This window comes from Heliangelus exortis, chromosome 3, assembly GCF_036169615.1.
Source record: "Heliangelus exortis chromosome 3, bHelExo1.hap1, whole genome shotgun sequence".
Classification (NCBI taxonomy): Eukaryota; Metazoa; Chordata; class Aves; order Apodiformes; family Trochilidae; genus Heliangelus; species Heliangelus exortis.
The window spans coordinates 59,848,609-59,872,194 of record NC_092424.1 but is presented as its reverse complement, the minus strand read 5'-3'; the positions used below and the strand labels follow the sequence as shown (position 1 = coordinate 59,872,194).

Sequence of the window (23,586 nt, the reverse complement as noted above, 5' to 3'; positions counted from 1 at the left end):
TTATAGTCAAGTTACAAATCTGAATAAAGTTTCTTAAATGGAAACACTGACACAACCTTCACTATAGTATTGCAAACAAGCAACGCTATTTTATAAATCTTGAACAATGTTTTTTAAAGTAGGTGTGGAATTAATTATTGTAACAAGGGATCAACTGTAAATATAAAGACCCATAGTTTCAAATTTCAAGCAGAAGTCCACTTGGTTGGTGTGCTCAGGCACTTAGTCATACAAGTAGTCAAATTTTAAGGAACTACTTTTCACGTGGTATTCTGCACTACCTGTCTTTCAGCTGGCTTGGAGAGTATTATAATTGCCCGTTGGGAACTTTGTTACAAAGGCTTCCTAATGATAAGAAAATTCTACTAGTAAAGTTTTGGGCTTCTTTTTTTTTTAACTATGTATTTACAGCATTATCATCTTACAATTACATACAGTGGATGTTTTTCCACTGGCATAAGGATGAAAATTTTAAACTAAGGATTGATCCTCATCTGAAAATTCCAGCAAAGTTCTTATGACTGGTAAGGGAAATCATAGCAGTCCATTCCAGTGAAAATTTTAGAACCAAAGGACCACTGTCAGGTTTAAGCTCACATCTCTAGAGATTCATATTGATAATTTGCCCTTGACTAATGGTCCTGCCAATTTCAAGCCCTGACTGTACATGTATTCTCTAACTGGAATCAGTGGCTACAAAGCAGCCAGCGTATCGTTAGTCACAATACAACAGTAAGGTTGTGAACATACCTGAGCAATGTTCAAGGTCTAGAGCATTGGAGGATGGGCAGGACAAGACAGGACAGAACAAAAATAAAGGAAGAAAAAAAGAAAAGACAAAACAGTGACTATGAGGCCAGCCTCAAGGATCCCCAAGCCAGACTAAGCCCTCCCCTTCTAAGGTACAAAAAAATGTAACAAAACAAAACCCAGCTTTTTACTATTCTAGTACTACAACATGCCAATATAACAGAATACAACAATGCTTTAAAAACTAATGACATGAACAATAACAATTTTTATTGTTTGAGTAGTTTTCTCCTGTCTGTCAAAGGTGTACTTGAGGCTGGCCTTATAGGAAAAAAAAGCAATGCAAAAAAAAAATCATTTTAAATCTCTATTTTTCAATTTAACATTCGTAAAGCAATATACAAATGATAGGAACAACAGTGTCCAATTAACCTAATATGATCTCATAAAAAAAAAATTAAAATAATAATAATAAAAAAATTCACTCTCTGGACCTAAACTGTTTTGCTTAGTTAGCTATAGCAAAGAAAAGAGAAAAAGAATAGTGCAGATTCTATGCAGAATTAAATCACATGTTACAGCACAGTACAGTACCTGCTTATTCAGACCTAGCATATTGCAGACCATATCCCTTGAATACGGCTGTTCCAGCACATATCTCAACAGAGCAGTCTGTGGCTCAAACAGATCCTTAAAAAAAAAAAGCAATCACATACAAACATAAATTGCCTCAAGATTATGTTTAATAGTGAGTTTAGGTTTAACTGAGTTAAACAATGTAAGAATGAATGTTTTAAATTTATGCAAATGTATATTATTTGGTAAATCTTGCTCTCTGATCTCCATAAGAAAGCAGTAAAGAACCACAGCTCTAAAGAAGTGACAGAAAGCAGAGGAGCATTTTTCGTTCAATAAAAGGATAGGGCACTTTTTGAAGCACCCCTGAAATACTGGAAGGCCACCACGAACTCAAAGGAAACCAGGTAAGACAAATGAGGAAGAGCATGACCAAGATCCGTAAAAATAACCAGTAGCATGAAGAAAGCAGATATGAAACATCTGTTCACTGTATCTTCCAGCAGTTGTATCACTTTAAAGGAAAACATTAATATTATGAAGCTAGGCTCAAAACAAAGAACCAATTCCTCATGCAAAATGATGCTGAAAGATGGGATTCCTTGTCAAAGGAATGTCGAGGAATCTGAAAGTTTACAAGTTTACACAGTCTCCAGAGGAGACTGAACAAATATTTGGAAGAGGATATTCCAAATATTCTTCCAAATATTCTTCCAAATTACTAAATATATAGAAACCAAATCCATCTTAGGAAACACCCAAAATTATAATGGCTGTAGACCATAAACACTCTAAATGTCATCAGATACATCTTTTTATCCTTTATTAGACATACAGAATACAGGTAATAGTATAATGAACAGCGTGGACTTCTGTCCTGATCCTTTAAAGTCCTTAAATTCTTTCAGTACACCACTATTTCACACTCAGAATTTTAAGTTTAAATAAGCTAACATATTTGGGTTTGAATTATGTTTCCTATGCAATAACAAAGAGCACAGAAAAGAAGAAATTACCTTCTCATTCTCTTTCATTTCCCCACTGCTAAACTAACTTTCCAATTAATTCTCTGCTCTCACTTCTCTCTCCCATCCACACACCCACAAAGCACATTAAACATCTCTTGCTCTGCATCCTGGGCAGCAGTTATACCACAAACTAAAGTTCTGCACATATAGCTTAAAACCGCTGAAATACACAACACGGTGAAAATATCTACGACTTCAGTGTTAGCCTAGCTGGAAAAATAGGATACTCACTACTGAAATTATTTTTCTCCCCTATTGATATAAAAGCTTCATATTTATTCAATCTAACATGTTTACAAAGCAAATCTTAATAAGGCCTACCTTATCATATGGCAAGAGACCTTTCAAAGGAAAGCGAAGGGTTGTAGGGTCCAGCTTCCATGAGTTACACATTGCACCTGAGTTATTTACCACAGGAAGAAGACTACAGCGACCTACATGCAATGAAACATTATAAAATCTAAAAAAGTGAAGCTGGCCTATTTTTTTCATCACTTTGATGCAAAAACTGCCCTGCCACTTTTATGCTCTCCTTAGAGGTTTCCACTCTTTATAGCGTTCAACCATAGGACTGCTTCAGGACTGATTTTATTTTTCTAACTAATTTTCAAATAATAAAATATCTAAGGAGCAAAATACCCATTTGTTCAGGCTGGGTACCCTGAAAATAGAAATATTTGCAAATAATCTAAAAGTGCCCTTTTAGGTTGCCAAAAGACCATTCCCATTGATTGACCTAGGGATTTAATTTTGGTACACAGGCTCTTTCCTCAAAGAAACTGGTATTACTAACTTAAGTACATAATCTAGTCTTTCACTTTCACTTTGCTCACCCTGCAAGGCAAAGAGTGACCAGGATTCTGTTCATTAAACGAGTCAAATACAAGCATCTGGACTCCAATTACAATCAATGGAGGTCTAGTCAATTCAGTCAGTGAAGGCCAGTGTAAACATAGGAAGAGTTTTTAGCAGGATAAATTTAGATTTGTTAGTCAAAGTATATTAGACACCTGAGATTTATTTCAGTTGCTAAACCACAAGCATCTGAACTGAGGCCCTAGCACACCTGTTTATCAGCACCTATATTTAGGTGCCTCAAGTTTGACCTAAATCCCACTGTCAGTTCAAATTCCATGATGGCCATATTATTACCAGATCAAACAATAAATAAATAAGTGTCTCTTTCTCCTCTTCAACCGTATCTATACAGGTCATCTACATATGCAAGACTTGCAAAAATCTGTGTGTGATCCCTGCAAGTCTTAAGCATAAAAGCAATAACACATTCTCAAGAGAAATAACTACATGCTTCTGAAACACAAAATGCTTTGAAGAATTACAGATGAATTTACGTTCTTAATCTTTGCACTGAAGCAGCTCAGCTGCAATGAACCTTGCTGAAATCTAAGGTAGAATGCAGCTGCTATTAAGCTACTTAATTCTCAAAGCAAAAAGAACACATTTTTTTTCAAAAAGATAAAAATATCATAGGCATCACAACAGCCAAATTTTAATCTTCAGATTTCCAGCAGTAAACAGAGGCGAGTTTTTTATTCACAGAAAAGGAAAGACAGTACTCATCTGAGCTAGAAAATGTTCACACAGAAGCCTGCAACAACACAGCTGAGTAGCTACAAATGGAAACTGAAGTCAAAAGATACTCAGCGACCAGCATAGCAGTGGATCTGTATTAACTCCAAATGCTTCAGCAAAGAAAACCTACACTTCAGAAACTATATAGCCATGTAACAAGTAGCTCACTTCCAATACCAGCTTTTAGCAAAAATGGACATGTCTCAAAACTATGAATTTTACCATTCAAAGCAAAAACTGAAGAGAAGTCTGAGAACTGACAGATAAAGACAATACACACAAGCTCTGAATCGCTTTGCTTACAAGAATATATGCCCCAAAAGGTTATAAAAAATAAACAGCTCAAAAGAAATAAATTCATTTTGAAGTCATTCTCTTACCACAAATGGAATTTATTCTTGCTGTAGGTCTGAAGGTATCCACAAAATCCGATACTAAATTACCTAGTAACTGGGTGAGAAGAAAAAAATAAGATAAGGGTTTAAGTTGCAGATACTGATAAGGAATATTTAAAGCTTAAAAATTGTTAATCCATGTAAAAAAAATATACAGGAATCTACTCAAATAAGTAGCTTCCTACACATTTTGACAAGATGGAAAAATCATCCAGAACCTAAAACCACAAAAGGAAAAATGTGACCTTATTAGGGGAGCATCCTTCTCAGTTTGCACTCAAATGACACCTTATGTGACTGTCTCTCCTATGCATACTGTATTATTTAAGTGCATACTACTTAGGAAAAGATGATTTAAGACAAGCTTTAAAATTGCTGTTCGTAACAAATCTGTTTGCCTCTGGATAACATTTCCACAAAGACAATGGACCTAGATTAGTACACTCTGAATTAAATCTCAGTTTACAAAAAGTTAGTTAAGAGTGTTCCCACTAATTCATGGGAGCCAGGATTTTATTCTTCTCCTGACACCTCATTATTTTTTAACATAATACAGAAGATAAAATTAAAAACTGGATCGCCATTACATTATTTTTTGTAACAGAGACCATTTTCATTGCACTGGAGCCTCAAAAATTTTTGCATAACCAAATTTAAACAGAAAGAAAACACTGCTATTTAAAGTAGTATTTCTAATTCTGATGCCACAAAGCACAAACTGGTAGGTAAGCAGGACCTGCATTTCCAAATATATTCCACAAAATCAACTCAGTGCTTCAAAAGCTTTGAGCATCAAGCCATATGTCAAAACTATGCTGTCAATTTCATTAAGAACACAGGGCACAGCTGTTGCAGTCACATCAAGCCTGTATCTTAGCTTGCATGCCTAAAGATGGTATCTTGAGTTGAAGATTTTAAATCTTCATTTATACTTTGAAAAAATTGATTAATTTTGTTCTCTGTCAAACAAAACTACAGATTACATGACTTCGTATCATATCATTACCCAATGGGGAAGTTTTCCTTCTGGATATAATTTTCTGATTTCTGTAACTGCAAAGTAGGCAGGTAACAAACATGCATTTCTTTCCAAAATGTAGGCTACCACCTATAAATAAAAAAATACATTAGTGTAAAGGGTAAGGTAAAAAAGGTAGTCTGTCTGCTAGTTTGAAGCAGACAGCCCATGAAAATAAATATAAGAATTAAAATACTTTTTCTGAAGTTGTATTCTACTAGAATTACATTAGTTTAAAACCTGTTCTAAAACGTACAAGTGTAAATTATACTGTTTAAGCCTAGAGTAAAACTATGGCTCTGTTTGCCTATGAAGTACTGAAAACAATTACTGTTTTCATTTGCTGAGAAAAAAATTAATCTCTATATTATATCTCATACATCTCAGACAATTCAAACTTGAGACCTGACTCTCCTGTTAGGGATTTAGTGTTTATCCACCATATCCCCGAAAGCTCTTTTTTCACTGTATAAAATGCAACTACAGAGAAGAATTAGAGCACAAAGAGCAACTATCCACTCTTGAACTGTACTAACTCATTAATGACAAAAAAATGAGGCCTACCTTTTGCTGTAATGACAACATATGAAATTCAGACAGTTACCTCTCTTGCTGCTAAAAGCTGTTGTACAACAGCTGAGCTCACAGTGTTCGGAATTGTTGAGATTTTCTCTAAGATCACTTTCAACAGATCCCGCACACCCTGTAAGAAAGCAGAAAAAACTAATGTTGGCAGATATTATTTATTTCTGTGGTTACACAATCAATATGGTCAGAAAGTATTCTGGACAGACAAATTAGCTGTTTGTTGCTAAATGTCAGGAGACAGACAGCCACTGACCAATGCTAATGACATTAAACTGACTGCAGAACTTCTGAATCTTAGCATATCCCAGAAAAGAATAAATGCTGAAATTTTGGTCTGCATCTAGAGACATCCAACCTATAACATCTTGTGCACACTGACTGAAGTACAATGTTCATGGTTTTTGCACTAACACGCTCACCAGTGCTGGTGAGGTGAGCAAGAAATGTATGGTTTCTTACTCCTTCTGTTATCTGTACCCTGACAAAGATTCAGCTTTCAGGACCTATTTTCTGTGTAATAACAGGAGTCAGAGCAGATGTGTGAGCTTCAGTGTCATGGTTGATAGTATTACTTTTCCATGTGTACCACTTCTGCAACTGCATTAGAGTTGCCTTGTAAATGAAAGACTTATTATTAAGAGAGATTAAAGATAACCGTGTAAGAAAGAAAAGGGTAGGAGGATTTACATTGTCCATACAGGTAAACCTCAACTATAAAAAAACATTAAAAGTGGTCTCACTGTTTTTTTCATTTATCTTTTTTTTATAATCAAAGCAGACTTCAAAACACTGTATGCCTCTGCCTCAAAACTGCAAAACCAAAGCAAATAATGTGTCTTATCATGAAGCAAATAAACAATGGGGGATGATACCTTGTAGTCTACACCTCCAATAATCTTCCGGACCAATTTAAATGTTAATGCCCACAACTGTGTCCTTTCCCATTCAAGTGTATCAGAGTTTATCAGAGATTCACAAACCATCCTAGCAGAAGACAATGCAAGAATGAGTAACAGACAATAACTGCATTCTCCAAGCATTAGTTTTGCAATAGCATCATAAAATACCCCAAATCATAAAATACCCCAAATATTACAACTTCTATGAGCTCCAACACAGCTTACCTGGGTGGCAAAAGTCCAGTTTCTACAGCCATTGCTAAACAGTCATAAAGAAAAGAAATTCTTTTAGGACTATGCTGGCTATGAATGAATCTTACAATCCACTGGACACACTGCTCATGGGATTCCTGAAAAAGCAGTAGAGGGGAGAAAGAATGCACTTACAAGCAGTGAAACAAAAGATTCATACAGTATCCTACCGTGAAGAAATGAAACCAACAAAAGAACCAGATTATAAACTGTAGAAGTTGCACAGTTGTCCAATATACAATTTTTCCTGCAAGTCTTTTAATCTAATTTTGAAGTCCAGTTGTCCAGTATTGGAAACCTCTCCCAGATGAAACATTTATTTCCATAGTCATCTTTGTTTTTCACATGTAAGTTAGAACAGAATAGACCAAAATAGAACTGTTCTATATTTTTCATAGTTATAATAAAATTCAGGGAAAATAAAGATGACTGAGAGTCCAATTACACACAAGTGCCTAGAAGTATCTAGCTTTTGAAAGGTAATTTTTGAGCATAAACATCTACTTTTACTTTTTCCCCCCCCCTTCTTATTCACTTCTACCAGAAATTATGTAACCAACTAACTTTTTAATTTCCTTACAGTTATGCTTCCATTTGCTTATCTTTATTTGCACTGCACACTAACTTCTGCTGTACAACTATGAAATCTTACAAATGTCAAAACTAATCTTTTTCTTGCAGTCTTCCTATATTCTTTACAGTGTCACATCTGAAACCAGATTCAGAACAACTAAGCACTGTTAGTAGCTTTAGTGCTTATCTGCTAGAGAACGTTTCACTGTATTAAAAAAGTACATAAAGTACATGTAAGCAATAAATTAAATATTAACCTGGGAAAGACTGCTCCAGAATTGTCTAAAAGCGCCCAGGCAGCTGATCAGTTTGGTTCTCTCATCTTCAGGAGTGTCCATAAACATACTAATGCAAATAAGAACATTAGTTATTAGCAAAGAAAGAGCACAGGTAGAAAAATAGATCTATATACAGGAAGTCTTGCACAAATAAATTAACATTACACTCACCCAGGAAAAGCTTCTTCAATTACTTCTGTTTTCTGTAAAAGAAAAATCTCTGAGTGAGCTATTGTGATTTTCTACAATAGTAATTGTGGTTTTCTACAAGTAACACACCACAAAGATAAAGTAAAGAAGATTAACAGTTATACTGTTATGGGACTTTATCAGAAAGACATATTTCTTCTGCTACACTAGACTCTTCCAAAGTTGACACTGGTTTAGGTTTGGTTTTTTTTCATATAAACAACATACCTCCGTGGACCCAGATTAAGGCTCTTCAGGTTTTTTCACTTTTTTTTTTTCTTCTAAACACCTAGAGACTGATTTACTTTCCAAAGATGAAGAAATTACTTGATTCTACTACTGCAGTTCCTTTTTCATACTTTAAAGAAAAGTAGTGGTTTTAATCCCATTAAGCTCTTGTCCTGCTCATGTTCCATGACATTCAGTTACATGAATCAATTATATACAGCTTTCTCATCTGAGTTTAAGTCCACTGGAATTCAAATTCCATTGAATGATTACACAGACTTCTACTAAGTAAAGACTATATTTTAATAAATAAATAAGGGAAAAATATGTAAACTTCATTTTGGTCAAATGCTTCTACATAGTTTTCTAATACATCAGCAAAGAGTCTCTGGAAAATACTATCCTACAATTATTTACCTTCTGTAAGAATTCTGTACCACTAACCACAAAATTTTAATTTTTATATTATAGAAAAAACAGCATGTAATAAATTAATCTTTCTGGTGATCCTTTTCAGTCATACAGCCTAGGACTGCCTGTCACTGCTCCTCACAGCTTTCTCAAGAAGCAAAAAAGTGAGAAGTCAGGGTAGGCAATGTTCACCACTCACACTGCATCACCTGTGGAGGTTACTTTGTCATACAAGGCAATCAGGTTTGTTAGGCACCATTTGCCTCTGATAAATCCATGTTGTTTCTTTCACTTGAGTTGTGACAGTCCCCAGGAGGATTCACTCATCTGCTCCACATAGTAACCTATGAAAGTTTCAGTGCTGTCCTTCACAAGTCAGTAACAGCAGCACTGAAAGTAACAACTTGCTGTTTTCTCTCTTACGGCTTCAAAAATACAATGAAGTTTAGTAAGGGCCTTTTTGTTGTTGCTGTTCCATAAAAATTTTAGCTAGAAAACATTGCTCAAAAACAGGCAAAGTGACAACACAGTCAAATCACCATGTAAAACATGTGAGAACATAACACAGTGCCAAAAAAGAGAAATCAATAGGGTATGAACAATTAATATGCTATAAGCAACTTAACACCATTCAAAGAAAAGTACACCATGCATTTTACAATGCAAACTTAAAAATAAACCCAACCTTCCCTCTACTGAAATTCATCTATAGACATAACTTTAAATTACACTTCCCTATGACATCTACCTAGTTTTCCAGTTCAGAAACTCATTTATTTTTGCTCTACAAAATAATGACTTGATGACCCAAAAACTTGGGTTCGTAGAAGGAAAGTCCTGCTTAATTAATTTGTTTTCTTTCTACCAAAAGGTCACCTAGATAAAGGGAATGTAGTGGATGTAGTTTTTCTGGATTGCAGTAATGCTTCTGGTACTGTCCATTCACAGAATCCTTCTGGACAAGTTGTCCAAATGTGGATGAGAGGGTTCATGGTGCTCTGGGTGAAGAAGCAGCTGTAGGAAAGGGCTCAAAGGGCTGCAGTGAATGGAGCTATCTCTGGCTTGTGATCAGGGGTGTTCCTCAGGGTTCAGTTCTAGGTCCAGTTCTGTTCATTTTATTTATCAATGCTCTAGAACCAGGAGTGAGGTGCACCACTAGCAAGTTTGCTCATGATACCAAACTGGGAGGTGCTGTTAAGTCTCTCAAGGGACAAGAGGCCTTAAAGAGGAAACGAGAAGATCAGAGCATTGGGCTATGATTAATGGGATGAAATTTAACTGGTTGAAAGGACAGGGTAATGCCAGGCACAAGATCCCTACAGAAATAAATCTGAGGGTGCTGGTGAAAACCAGGCTCAATGTAAACCAGCCATGTGCCCTGGCAGCCAGGACATCCCGGGGTGCATGACACACAGCATGGCCATCCAGACAAAAGAGGTGACTATCCCATTGTCCTCAGCACTGGTGTGGCCTTGTCCTGAGTACTGTGTGCACCTGTGGGCTCCACAATTTGTGATGGATGTGAAAGTCCTTGAATGAATCCATACAAGGATAAAAAAGCTGGTAAAGAAGCGGGAAAGAATGTTCTGTGAAGAGTGCCTAAGGACTTTAGGCTCATCTGTTTTGAAGAGAAGGAGGCTAAGGCTTTTACCTCACTGCTCTCTACAGCTCCCTGAGGAGGGGAAGTGGAAAGAGAAGTGCTAATGCCTGGGATCCAGCAATAGGATACATGGGAATAATTCAAAACTGTGCCTGGGGAGGTTCAGACTGGACATTAGGATGCATTTCTTTGTGGAGAGGATGGCTGATCAGGCTTCCTAGAAAGGCAGGCAAAGCCCCAAGCCTTTCGGCATTTAAAAGGCATTTGAGCAATACCCTTGGTAAGATGTTTTAACTTCAGTCACGTCTGAATTGGTCTGCCAGTTGGACTAGAAGATCACAGTAGGTCTCTTTCAACTGAAACAGTCAATTCTACTTTAATAACCTACCAAATTATGCATTGGTTTGCTGGTACCATTGTACAGCTGTATTTACACAATCTGCTCAAGCCATTCTGTTGCCTGAAGAAAAACCTTTCCTCCTCAAGACCTCGATCTTCTGAAAGGCTACTTCGAAACGTCTCCTTAAACTGTTTATCCTACAGTAAACTCAGCACACCATGATTCCGTGTTGGCTAAGAGGACCGCCTCCCTTTTGTTTTACCCAGTTCACCTTCCTTGGAAAGACTCAGCAGACGGACGATTTCATCCCTGGCAAACCACCTCCCCTTCACCCCTCTCCTGGGCGCACCTCGCCGTGGGCCCATCGGACGCCAAGAAAATAAAATTAAAATTTAAAAAAAACAACCAAACAAACAAGAAAAAAAAAATACACCAAACCAAAACTTTTCTTCCCCGTTATATTTTCTTATGAATATCCCCCTAGACCCCCATAGGGGGATAAGGGCGGGCCGCAGGGTCTCAGAGAAGGCCCGGGCCGGCCTGCCCACAAGGCTCCTTCTTGCCGCGGCGCTCAGGATCGGACTCACCACCACCTCCTCGAAGATGCTCTGTAACTGCGTCTCCATAGGCACCATGGCGATCGCCATCGCGCCGGGCCGGACCAGGCCGGGCCCCGCAGCCGAGCGGCTGCCCCGCCAGACCCTTTGTCAGGCGGAGATGGCGGCGAACTGACCCCGCCGGAAGCTCCGTTCCTGATCCCGCCTCCCGAGAAGCGCTTGCGCGGCTCGGCCGTTCCGGGGGCTCCAACGTTCCGGGTGGTGCCGCCTGGGTTTGTCTCCCCCCGGGCTGAGGTGCTTTCTACCTGAGCAGAAAGCGGGAACCGAGGGGAAAACAGCTGACATTTAAAATTTGGAAGTTGTTTTTCTTGTTTGTTTGTGTTTTGGGTTGGGTTGGGTTTGGGTGTTTTGGTTTGCTTTTGGTTTTTTGTGGGGTTTTTTTTTGGTTTTTTTTTTTTGGTTTTTTTTTTTTGTATGTTTTGTAAGCTGCTTTGTTGGTTTTTTGAATAATCTGTTCTTAGAATGATTTGGCAACGTACATACTCTGATTCTCACAGTGCGGTTCTTAGAGTAAGGGGTTAAATATTTAAATCCCTTAAATTATCATAGGACTATACTTGGCTGTAATTACTACTAAGTTGGAGTTACTGATTCCTGTGTCAAGTCATAAAGGCTTACACAGCCTCCAGGCTTTCTCTGGGGATGCACCAGAGGCTGGGAGAGGACACAGCCTGGAGAGCTGAGCCCAGCTGACCCAAGGGATACCCCACACCATCGGACACCCTGCTCAGCAATAAAAACTGGGGAACAAAACAGAGGAAAGAGATCAGAAATGCCTGATGGCGTTTGTCTTCCCAAGTGGCCACTGGGAGTGATGGAGCCCTGCTTCCCTGGGGGTGGATGGACACCTGTCTGCCCATGGGAAACAGGGAATGAATTCCTGGTTTTGCTTGGCTTGTGCACACAGCTTCACGTTACCTGTAAAGCTGTCTGTAACTCGACTTCCCAGTTTTATAACTTTAACCCATTCGATTCTTCTCCCTGTGCCACTGGGGGGAAGTGAACAAGGGGCTGTTTGGGGGCTTGGGGTTAGCCCATGGGAATGTGTTTTGGCACCTAGTGTGGGGCCAGAGGGGTTTTTAGATAACGAGAGATTTGAAGGGAATGTGTAATCCTGATTTATAGCTGTTACAGCTTTTAGCTCTTCATTGGTGGCCTCCAGTGCTTGCCACAGGCCTTGCTGTGTGCTGACAGCAGTGATAGTGGCTGTTCTTTGCTGTCGTGCTTCTTATCCTGCTTTGCTGTGCCTGGGAACATTTTGAGAACAGCACTGCCCATTTGCCTGGGAGAGCACATGGCCAGGTTATTGCTCCTGTAGTGTAAGAATCCTGTAGCTGCAGCTGGAACTCCAGTTGAAAGGTTTGTGACCTGGGAGGCCATGCTGGAGCAGATACAGCCTGAAGCATCTGTGGCTGTAGACAGTAACACAGAGGAGCAGGTACACCCCTGACTCATAGAATCATATAACTATTTTAGGTTGGGAAAAAAACCTTGATCCAGTCCAACCATAAACCTAGCACTGCCAACTACAGCACTAAATCATTTCCCTAAACAACGCATTAACACATCTTTTAAATACCTCCAGGCATGGTGACTCAGCCACCTCCCTGGGCAGCCTGTTCCAGTTCTTGGCAACCCTTACAGTAAAGAAATTTTCCGAACGTCAGTCTAAGCCTCTGTGGGCACAACTTGAAGCTGTTTCCTTTTCTTTTGTCACTTGCTGCTTCAGAAAAGAGGCCAACCCCTACCTCACTATACCCTCCCTCCCTTTAGGTACTTGCAGAGAATGCTTCCCTATTCCTGCTGGCCACACTATTCCTGATGCAAGCCAAGATGCTGTTGGCCTTTTTGGCCACCTGGGCACACTGCTGGCTCATATTCAGCCATCCATCAGCCAATACTACCAGGTCCTTTGCCACGAGGCAGCTTGGCAGCCAAGGGAAGGGACTGCACGTGTGGATAAGTCCACACTGGAGCGTGGGCAAGGGGAGGAGTTCATTGCAATGTTAAAGCTTATAGCCTGGTTCAAAGGGACCAGGCATGCAGATTGTAGTAGATATGACTTTAAATTATTGTAACACATTGTGTGAAGTAAATGTTATACGAAGTAGAAGAGGAAAACAATTAAACAGAAGACCAACCTCACAAGAAGCACTGCAAGCAAGCCCCAACCTGAATAAGTTTGGCAGCCAGAACACCACACAACACTTCTCTCCTGTCCTGAGCATCCAACATAAGAGATGGAACCCAAGTCATGAAAGAAAAGAACTCAATGGATATTTTATGGAAATTTTACAGAGGTGGCCCAGAGTCTAAGAGGATGAAGCCTGTCTACATATCAAAGGATGGGCAGGGGATGTGTGGGGGTTGTGTGATTTATGGGTATATACAGGATCATGTGTGACCTGAGCATGATACAAATGCTGTAAAATTAGGGGTAGAGAATGTACTGTTTTGGGCTGTGATATAGTTAATTTTAATCATATCAGCTTGTATAGTATTATGGTTGGGTTTTGGTTTAATATTCATAAACATTACATATTTATTATAAATTACAGCTCACGTGGTGCTCAGCTTTATCAGATCAACATTTAAATAGTTACAATTGCATAGCTATAATGGGCTCTGAAGGTACATTTTCATAGCAAAACCCCCTTCCATTAACCACTATACTGAAAAACAAATTTCAAATAGTACTTTAGCAAAACTTTTTTTTTTCATGAATTTGATTTGGTTGTATAGAATTGTTTTTAATGAGTACATACATTACTACTGAAAAAACTGTAGCAAACTGAAAGAAGTACGTGACAAAGATGGATTGTAAATAATCAGGAGGAAACCTCTGGTGCTAGATAAGGGAAGGGATGTGGAAACATTCACACGATAGAGAAAAGGAGCTGAGAAACTTCCTACTTTCATATAGAGTTTTAAAAATATATTTAGCGCTTCCTTTGAAGATAACAAATACTCTGAATAGCAAGCTTTTAACCAAATAGTTGAGCCCTGGAATTTGTGTCATTCTTGCATTTTATTGCTTAGCAACGTATTACTCCTGATCTCCAGCTAAGAGTTTACCTAATGCTCTCCTTATCTGGAAATGTCACAGCCAGGTTCTCTGTGCAAAGATAATTCCTTGCAGTCTTTGACCTTTCTGAGTCGTTTTCCTGCTTGCTTTGGCTTCCTGTAAACCTATCCCGGGTGCAAAAACTCAGATCGCATTAAAACCCCTCCGAACAAAGTATGTGCACGCCCGAAGCCGGAGCAGCATTTTAGACTCAGCGAACCCAGCTGGAGAGGCTGAGGGAGGGAGCCCATGCCCAGCCCAGAGTCGGATCTTACTAAAATGGAGCTTCGGGGTGATACTGAGCATAAAAGTGGACACATAGCTGAGGTGTCACCGTACGAGTGTATGAAGGAAAAAAAAAACCTGAAATACAAAATCATCTGTGCTGTAAGTAGGTACTGTTTTTTCAGGGCTGCTAGTCCAGCAGTTCTCAGGTCTGCAGATTTCTTAGAAGTTTCGATTTTTTAGAAGCTTCATGGCAATAATGTAATCACTGGAGTGGCTTTAAGTTTTACAGCATGAATGCACTGCGGATTTATGAATGCAGGCAGATTTCTGGCACTGATCAAATGAATGTGCTGTTTGTTTGTGGAGCTGTTTTGTTTTGTTTTGTTTTTCCTGGCAGTTAACTGCACTTTTTGTTCTATTACAATAACCTGACAGTTCTTTCACACAGCAAAAACCTAGCTTAAATCATTTTATACGTTTGTTTAAAGGGATTTGGTTTCGGCCAAACTGGCTTTAGTTCCTTTTTGCTTACTGCTTTGGATTTTTCCTTAACAAAAACAGAACTGCAGGCAAATTGTCGGTGAAAAACACTTAGGAAGCAAGGCATGAGAAAAGGCTGATGAACCGCTTCATACAGTATTGGCAGTCCCACATCTCAAATATCGGGTCAACTCTTTCGGTCTCCCCCAGTGCCCTTAGGAGCTGCCTTGTAAATAACAACAATAATAATTATAACAACATCAATCTGTATATTTTAAAATTATTATTAATAATATTAGTGATAATTATAATTAATAATATTACTATAATATTAATATTATTTATTATCATTAATAATAGTAATAGTAATAATAATAATAATCATTATCATCATTGTCTTCTTTTTTTGCTAATTGTTAAGATCCACCCTGTGGTCGGTGGAACTTCTATTTGGATCCCACGAGAACGAAGTCCAACCCCGCAGTGTGGGGTGCAAACACAAAGTTTTATTTGGTGTTCAGCAAATAGCTCCAGCAGTAAGAAGTGACCTGGCAAGTTTAGAGAGAGAGAAAGGGAGAAGGTGGGGGGTGGAGGGGTGGGTGGGTGGGTGGGAGGAGAAATATGATTATCACCACCCGAGGATCCCAGGACGATCCTGTTTGTGACCACAAAAACCCAAAGATTAAGTGTTTGTGTGTGTATATATATATATATATATATATATATATATATATATATATATATGTTTTCAAAAGCTCTTACATCTGTAAAATGGAATTTAGAGAAAATGACAGGTTGGGATTTTGAAAGGGCTAAGAACTTAATTTTGAAAACAGCCCTATGGAAAAAGAGTAATGTTATGATAGTTTTCAGCTCTGCTTCATCGGAACAATTTCACGTAGTTCGGATTCCTTTTAATGCTACATTGTTCAAGGGTTGCAGAAAATATAAGGGAAATACTGGAAATAGAGAGAGAGAAAAAGATAAAATAGGAATAGAATAAATAGAAAAAAAAAAAAAAAGAATTGGTAGAAATAAATTAGTCATGAGAAGCAATGGGAAAAGTTCCTGAGTGTGAAGAAAAGAACTTTCAAGAGGTACTTGGAAGAGTAAAGTGTGAAATTTAAGTGTCCTAAAAGATACTTGTTCTTTCAAATACACTAGTTTTCAAATGCATGCCTATGTGAAAAAAATTAATCTAAATATTGGAGGTTTAAACTGTTAATATGCTACACCATATATGTACATCTTTGACAAAGTACATACATGAAGTATTTCTTTGGCAACTCTTTCATTAAAGCCTAGGCAGAGAACTGTCTACGCATAAGCAGTAGTCAGACTGTTTAGTAAATGCTCAAGAAGACAGCACATGCATTAAGAACAAATTTTTAATTAATAAATACCCATAGTCCTGTATTTAGACATAGAAGTTAAGAAGTGGAAAGTGTGAGGAGCTTTCAGTGTTATTTCACCGTAAGGATGATTGTCCCAAAATCAAGGGGTTTTGTGTAAATGCTCTTAAATGCAGTATTTCATCTGTATATCTGCTGTAAGTTTTGGGTCCAGCTTCCTCATTGCTTGCAGCAGTGGGAATTGTTGTTGATTTAATAACTGCACTTTTAATTTAGTATAATCTATTTATTTTCATTACACATGTGAACTTTAATGAAAATTAAGGGTAAAGCCACAGTAAATTCTAAGGTGAAGAGTGCATGTCCTGGTGACTGGGCTGATCTGTACTTGGTGAAACAAGACCTGCTTGGTCACTCGTGGTTACTCTGCCTGCCCTGAAAGAGTGGCTGCTGCTCTGGCCCAATTGCACCCCCTGATTCTCAGTCCTTGCTGTCTGGATGTAGGATTAAACAGCTGCCTTCGTACCTGGGGTGTCTCTTCAAGGGACTTCAGCATTTCTGCCACTTTGGTTAATCTTTCCAAGCATGCTTATCCCATCTGTCTCTCTTACTTCTCTCACCAATTCTATTTCCATTCCTGCTTTTGGGGTATTTCTTCTGCACAAAAAACAGGGACTGAGCAGCAGGAAGAAAGCTGGGAGAGAGAAAGTGTGCAAGGAGAAACTTTGGTGTTGCTGATGTTTGGTGTTTCTTCAGAAAAAAATCAGTGGCATGAGGCTGGAGAAAGTGGACAGTAAGGGAGAAATAAGAAATTTTTGAGCAGGGAGCATAGCAGCAGGAAGAGAAAGAGTGGGGTCTGGAAGGAGCCCCTCCAATTGTATCTGTTCAGAGGAAGAGGTATGTGCTGCACCAGATCCACACTCAGGTCTCCTGGTTGTCCCTGTTATAGGGCTAGTGGGGAGTGTGCCACTCCTGACTTTCTGGCTTGAGTGCCTGGATCTTCCTGGAATGAGCCATGCGTGCTTGGACTATTCTGGCCTGGAGCTGCTCCATGGCCAGATTGTTACACCTGCACCTGTGATGTGAAGTGGGAAGCTCTCCCTGCAACACAGGATAGGCAGTCACAAAAAGTGTAGGGTGTTTGTGTGAGCAGGGATGGGCAAAAAGTAACAGGATAGTATATGTGAACTTGGTTATTTTCTATGCATATCCAGAGTTTTATTCAGCTCCTTGTAATTGCTGTGGTCTCAGTTGAGAGGTTCCATTACAGTAATTCTGGGCATGAGAGTGTTTCTTATTTTTGCTTTATTTTGAATCTTAGTATTTGACAGTGCCCGGTGGTTCTTGGAAACATCAGGAATCAAAACACGACTTTGAGGGAAAAATACAAAGCAAACTGAGATGGCTCATGATGGTTTGTTGTGATAATGCATTTTCTTTCCCATGGTTTCATTAGTTAATAGGCAAGCTCTTGCACTATGGAATACTCTAACAGGGTGATCACTTTTCACTGCACCATTCAGCCAGCAAACATCACCATTCATCTCAAGTGTCTGTTAAGCTGAAGAGGCTTCTCCAGCTCTTCCCCAGTCTCTGAAACAATATGCTGCTTTCTGTGACGGTGTTTCCTCGGGCCCTTTGTCTCTTTCCAATTTCTTTTAGCTTCATTCACATGGTGACTGGTGAGAAACTGGCATGTGGATGAAAATTTCATGCTTGCAGTCTCAGTCCAGCTGAGTATCTTAGGAAATCCCTGTGAGCATTTCACAAAAATACAGAAGCCAAATAAAAGGGATTAGCTTCTCTTTACACAGATTAAGAATTTTTAAAACAGGTAAATATATTAGTTCCTTCTGCCTTTTCCTCAGCAAAGACTTCCCTCATTACAAGATAGGACTAGCCACAGGTAACAGTGCAATATGTAGGCTTTGGCTTTTAAGCAGTTCACAGGAGAATCATTCTTGTACTTCTCCTGTCTTCAGGCTCAGAATGCCTCCCATTTTTTGATGAAAAAGTTCCAAGTGATAATATGTTCATAAGAAATAATACTTTCATAGAAATAATAGTTACAAAGTTAATTTCTAATAAACATAACAGCTAACCATATTTGTGAACTTAAATTTTCCTGTGTCTATGTGACAGGCTCTGTTCTGTGCCTTGGTTGTATCCCTGGGACTAGGTTTAGGACTAGGACTGAACCGTGGAGACCAAGAGCAAGGTATGTTTGTGATAATTTCAGCATACTTAGTGCTGAGGCTAAATGTGGTAAAGGCCTTCAGCAGAGGCTCTTTTATAGTGTAATGTGAATTCTCTGCAAAAACCTACCAACTGTCAAAATAAAGTCCTTGTATTTTTTTGACTGAGTTGTTAAAAAACTGTGCACTCATAAGCTATACAAGAAAAAGTTATCCTAACCCCCTGAGTGTCTTGCTTCTCTTTTCAGAACTATTAAACCTTGTTCACAACAGGTTTGGAAATTTTATAAAAATGCTTTTAGGAAATTTGAGTTAGGAGTAATCTTGCTGCATATAATACCTTGCATTTACTTAAGCAATATTTTGTAGGAGATGTATCATTGGGCCACCTTCGGGATGCCACCTTCAGGATGCATGCTTTGGCTACACTTGTTATAATTAGTCTAATCTAATAGTTAATCTATATTGTTAGTCTTAAAACTGATTATGAATTTTCTCTGAAAACTTCATTTCTGTTAAGCGATGGTAAAAAGGGGATGATAATGGGGTTTTTTGGTAGAATGTTATTCTTTTTAGTTAGGAATACGAAGTAGCATTTTGATGTGAGGGGGTCAAGCTGGATGAAAACAAACAAATAAACATACCACATAGTGAGGCAAATAGAACACTTCCTTTAGCATGGAAACAGTAGTAATCCCACACTGGATGAGCTCAAGGAAGCTCGGGCTCTTTCATATTCCTAACGCCATTCATTAATACTCTGAGATCCTTCAGTACTATGGGCCTAGCAAAGGGGATAATATGGAACATCCCTCCCTGCAGCCTGTGTCTGATCCATTCGACTGACCTGTCTGGAAGAGGGTTCTCTGAGCACTGAGTCTCACTGTTTTCTTACAGTCAGCTGCAGGCACAAGTGCACCGAGCCTCCGAGGGACAGGGTGCGGGGCTGCGGGTGCGACAGCGGCTGCCAGGGGCGTCAGGATTGCTGCTGGGACTACCAGGACGCCTGCGTGGAGCCAAGTATGTCCCCCTACAGGCAATGCTTACTGGTTTCTGGGGTGTTTTATTTTATTTTTTAATTTTTTTAATTTTTTTCTCACCCAAAAAGTCCTGTATTACAGACAGGATGAATTCTCACGTTACACAGATATATAGGAGTTGTGTTCCATTCCCTCGGGGAGGGAAGGATGTGGTGGTGTGGAGCCACCCCTGCGTTCAAGTGGTTAGAGGGTCATCACTTGCTGGCTTGGCAGGACACAAATTGTTTCCATGTCTTTCTGAAGCCAGGTCCCTCCTGTCTTTTTGTCCCCTGTGTATAACAAAAGTGTTCGCAGTGCATATTTCCTGGCCCAGATAAATCTGTGGATGGGCGTGAGCGGAAAACGTGGGTTGTTTTTGACCAGGGGCCATGAAATGGTGCCACTGTGCCAGCACCTCTTGTGTGTTTCAAAACAAAGGGGGTTTCCAGGCCAGGCACACTCAGCCTCAGTGGGGCCTGGGGTCAGAGGAGTGCACTCCTCTTCTAGACTTATTTCCAGAGGCTCTCTTTGCTCTCCCAGCAGCTACTTGGATGTTTTTAATCCTTATCACTTTTCCTGCTCACCTCATCTCTCTTTTTTTTTATTTAATAATTTTTGGATTTTTTTTTTTCTGTCTGTTGGGAATCATGTACAAGAGGAGGAAAAAGATCTGTTTTCTTCTCTTGCTTTTCTGTAGGAGAAATGTGATTGATTTTTTAAATTTATTTTTTAATCTTTCTGGAAGGATGGAAGGCATTGAATACAGTGATTTTGGGGACATCTTTGTAAAACAAATTATTCTATATTACCATTCGATGCCCACAGAAATAGGCTTTATGTGTTGAAAGAAACCTTGAGTTTTCCCTTCAGCTGAGACTTCTAAAGCCACTCAAGCAGGACACTTAAATTATAGTTTAACAAAAATGTTTTGTCTTTTTTCTTTACCTATTTAGGGGATTTCCACACAAAGGAGTTTGCATAGGGTTCAGTGAACTGAATCATAATCTTTTTCTTTCAATTTTCAGCCAGGTCTTGGAAGTGCACTAATTTCCGCTGTGGTGAGACACGGATACCAGGAAGTTACTGTTCTTGTTCTGATGACTGCTTGGAGAAAAAAGACTGTTGTGTAAATTACAACATTGTTTGCAAAGGTAAATCGAAAGTCAAATATACAGTCATATAATTTTTTCTGTGAAATTAATACATGTGCAAACATAACAAATATAAAGGTTTTTTTCTCAAGATTAGAGTCTTACAGTGGTGTTTTTGAGAACTAAAATGTTTGGAAGTGAAGATTTTGGGTTTTTAGACTGGGAAAAAGATGGTTTCTGGAGAATATGAACATGTATCATACATAAGAAAGAGATGATATTTTGAATATTGCAGCAGAATGCACAATGTGGATGTTGTGAGTTGTTTTTTTTTTTCTTTTTTTTTTTTTCTTTTTTTTTTTTTTTAAGTAATTAATTTTCAGTTTGGTTTTCTTAAGTTTTACTTATTTCTGAATGACATAAAGAATAGCACTGGTAAAATCAGACTACAGGAATGATACCTGCAGTGTATACCAGTGGCTGCAAAAATAAAAGGCGGTAATCTAGTGTGGGTAGGATACAGTTTAAATGTTTTCCATTTAAAACCAGCTAAAACTTAGACTAAATTTTCATAGTGGTTTCTAATCTGTTTTGTATGTTTGCTTGCCTGTATAGTATATGTGCTTTGGTTTTAACTTCAAATTGTAAGCATTAGCCCTTTTGGGGTTTGAGGGCCTAATGGGTTTCAGTAAAGGATTTCTAAAGGTATCTTCAGCTCTAAGTTTCTATAATTCTGTATTAATGCAGAAAAATTACCAGGAATAACTCTAAAAAGACCAACCAGGAAACTTCTTCATTTTTTGTGTGGTTTTGAATGCTGACTCGGTATTTTCAATTGTCCTCTAGGTGAAATACCGTGGGTGGAAGAACCATGTGTAACACATGAAACTCCTCAGTGTCCAGCTGGGTAGGATGAAATAATTTTGTCTTCTTAGCAAATAAAATCATTGCAATGGTCAGAACTTACCCAGTGGCCTGAAGCAGGCCTTCATGAGGTTTTGATGATTACTGAGAATAAGATTCCTGCCCTGTAGAATATTACATAAAAGCCGTTTGTGGCTAGAAATGTTTTCCTAAAACCTTTGTCATTTTGTTGCACATTCATTTATCATTTACAGTTTAGAGCAGAGTGCAGGAGTTCAAATCCAGACTGAAAGTCAATTTGCACAGACCTGGAAAAATTGCTAGAGTTATCTAATGTTCACGTATAATGAATTGTTCATAGTCCATTTTACATTACAATATTGTATCTCAGATAATTCTGAAAAATCACCTTATGCAAGCCATAATAACTTTTTAAAATATGTGACTGCAATTCTTTATCTAAGTAACAGGGTTGGTTTTTTTACTTGGATTATCTGTGGGAAGAAAGGTGTGCTGAAAAGGAAACTATGAAAGTAGCCATGTATCTACAAGTGCTGAAACATGCTAATTCTGATGTCCTCCTGCAGGTATTTTGCTGTTTGTGCAGTATTGCAGAATCGAAGGCAGAGGCTAGGCAGAAACACAGTTTAATAGTTGTTCTCAAAAAAAACCAGATTATTTTCTGGTTCAGTTAGCGTATTTATGATGTTATGCATTATTCTATGTTACAATAAAATTGTAACAATAAAGCCTTTAGTATTGTGGTCTCTTCATGGGTTAACTAATAACTTGCTGAGCTAACACAGTTTCATAGGACATAGCTTGGAAGCTAGTGGAGGAGGGTTTCTTTAAGTTACTATATACAGTTCCATTTAATTTCAGATTCATAACAGGAAGCTTTTTTATACAAACTGCTTTTATACAAACTGTGTATACCAGTGTACTTCTCTGTTCTGGAAAGACCACTGTGAAAGAAAAGAAAATTGAGATAGTGATTGCCACCTTGTGTGAATATACAATTTTTAAAAATAGTTATCACTCAAGGTATTACTCAAAAAAAAAGGTTTGGAGTCAGTCATCAGTAACTTTTTTTTTCAGTAATTTTCTCCCCCAGTAGCAGCTGCTGTATTCCTTTTGTAGCTTTGAGTTTAGTTTGTCAGGGGCCTTGAGGCAAAGAAGTGTTCTCCAGCTCCCTGAAAGCTGGGGAACTTGAAAGATATAATACACCAAGGACATGGAGTGCTTAGTGATGTCTTCACAAAGGAAATGTGGTGAGGTAAGGCACAAACCACTTTCCCAGCACTGCAGGCAATTGAACTCAAGTGCTTGCTGGGTGACTGCTGTACTTCTACAGTCCTAGGCCAGCTGCCCTGAAAGATATTTTAACACTAAGAAACAAGTGACAGAATTCAACTATTCATCACTATATACAGAGGTACTTTGGCTCTTTAATAGTCTGGCCTTGTATTTGAATGCTAGTCTGCAGCATTTGTATTTTTTGTGTGTGTATTTGTATTTAAAAGATTAACAAAACCCTGTTTCTTTTTCTAGGTTCTATATATAGTGAGTAGCTTGCACTTTATTCTTCCACTGTGGTTTTTGGTTTGTTTTAGTATGTTTTGTTTTCAGGAGGATTTTGTATTTGTTGTTAAAACAGAGTTATTTGTTTATCTCATACTGTAATATTAATTCTGGGAAATACATGGAAATTATGGATCATGCTTTTAAAAGGAGACTTTGTATTGTTAAAGGTATTAACATGTCACCAACTCTGCAAACTCCTTTGTGATGAAGAAACTCATATTTTCCTGTAGGTTTGATCTGCCACCACTAATCCTTTTTTCAATGGATGGGTTTAGAGCAGAATACTTACAAACTTGGAGTTCTTTGCTGCCAAATATTGAAAAACTCAGTAAGTGTTTTGACTATTAACTTTAGAAGTATGTATGCAATTTCTC

At 38.5% G+C, this 23,586-nt stretch overlaps 2 protein-coding genes across 5 annotated transcripts in view; one reads left to right on the top strand and one right to left on the bottom strand.

Moving 5' to 3' along the window:
- MED23 (mediator complex subunit 23) overlaps nt 1-23,586 on the bottom strand; it is a 320,898-nt gene that overhangs the window by 27,025 nt on the left and 270,287 nt on the right. The window contains exons 1-11 of one of the 4 annotated variants that reach the window (XM_071740909.1): nt 11,306-11,478; nt 8,122-8,153; nt 7,930-8,017; nt 7,073-7,197; nt 6,821-6,932; nt 5,965-6,063; nt 5,349-5,450; nt 4,328-4,397; nt 2,676-2,788; nt 1,345-1,440; nt 751-768 (exon numbers count right to left, since the gene is read on the bottom strand). In XM_071740909.1, the coding sequence (XP_071597010.1) occupies nt 751-768; nt 1,345-1,440; nt 2,676-2,788; nt 4,328-4,397; nt 5,349-5,450; nt 5,965-6,063; nt 6,821-6,932; nt 7,073-7,197; nt 7,930-8,017; nt 8,122-8,153; nt 11,306-11,365 (915 nt within the window). In that variant the 5' untranslated portion in view covers nt 11,366-11,478. Of the gene's footprint in view, nt 1-750; nt 769-1,344; nt 1,441-2,675; nt 2,789-4,327; nt 4,398-5,348; nt 5,451-5,964; nt 6,064-6,820; nt 6,933-7,072; nt 7,198-7,929; nt 8,018-8,121; nt 8,154-11,305; nt 11,479-23,586 lie in introns of those variants that run through there. The other 3 variants (XM_071740910.1, XM_071740911.1, XM_071740913.1) reach the window with 3 other exon arrangements.
- ENPP3 (ectonucleotide pyrophosphatase/phosphodiesterase 3) overlaps nt 14,489-23,586 on the top strand; it is a 33,374-nt gene continuing 24,276 nt past the window's right edge. Inside the window, exons 1-6 of the mRNA XM_071740908.1 lie at nt 14,489-14,786; nt 18,602-18,677; nt 19,552-19,674; nt 20,699-20,824; nt 21,611-21,671; nt 23,443-23,540. Coding sequence (XP_071597009.1) covers nt 14,649-14,786; nt 18,602-18,677; nt 19,552-19,674; nt 20,699-20,824; nt 21,611-21,671; nt 23,443-23,540 — 622 coding nt within the window. The 5' untranslated portion in view covers nt 14,489-14,648. The remainder of the gene's footprint in view (nt 14,787-18,601; nt 18,678-19,551; nt 19,675-20,698; nt 20,825-21,610; nt 21,672-23,442; nt 23,541-23,586) is intronic.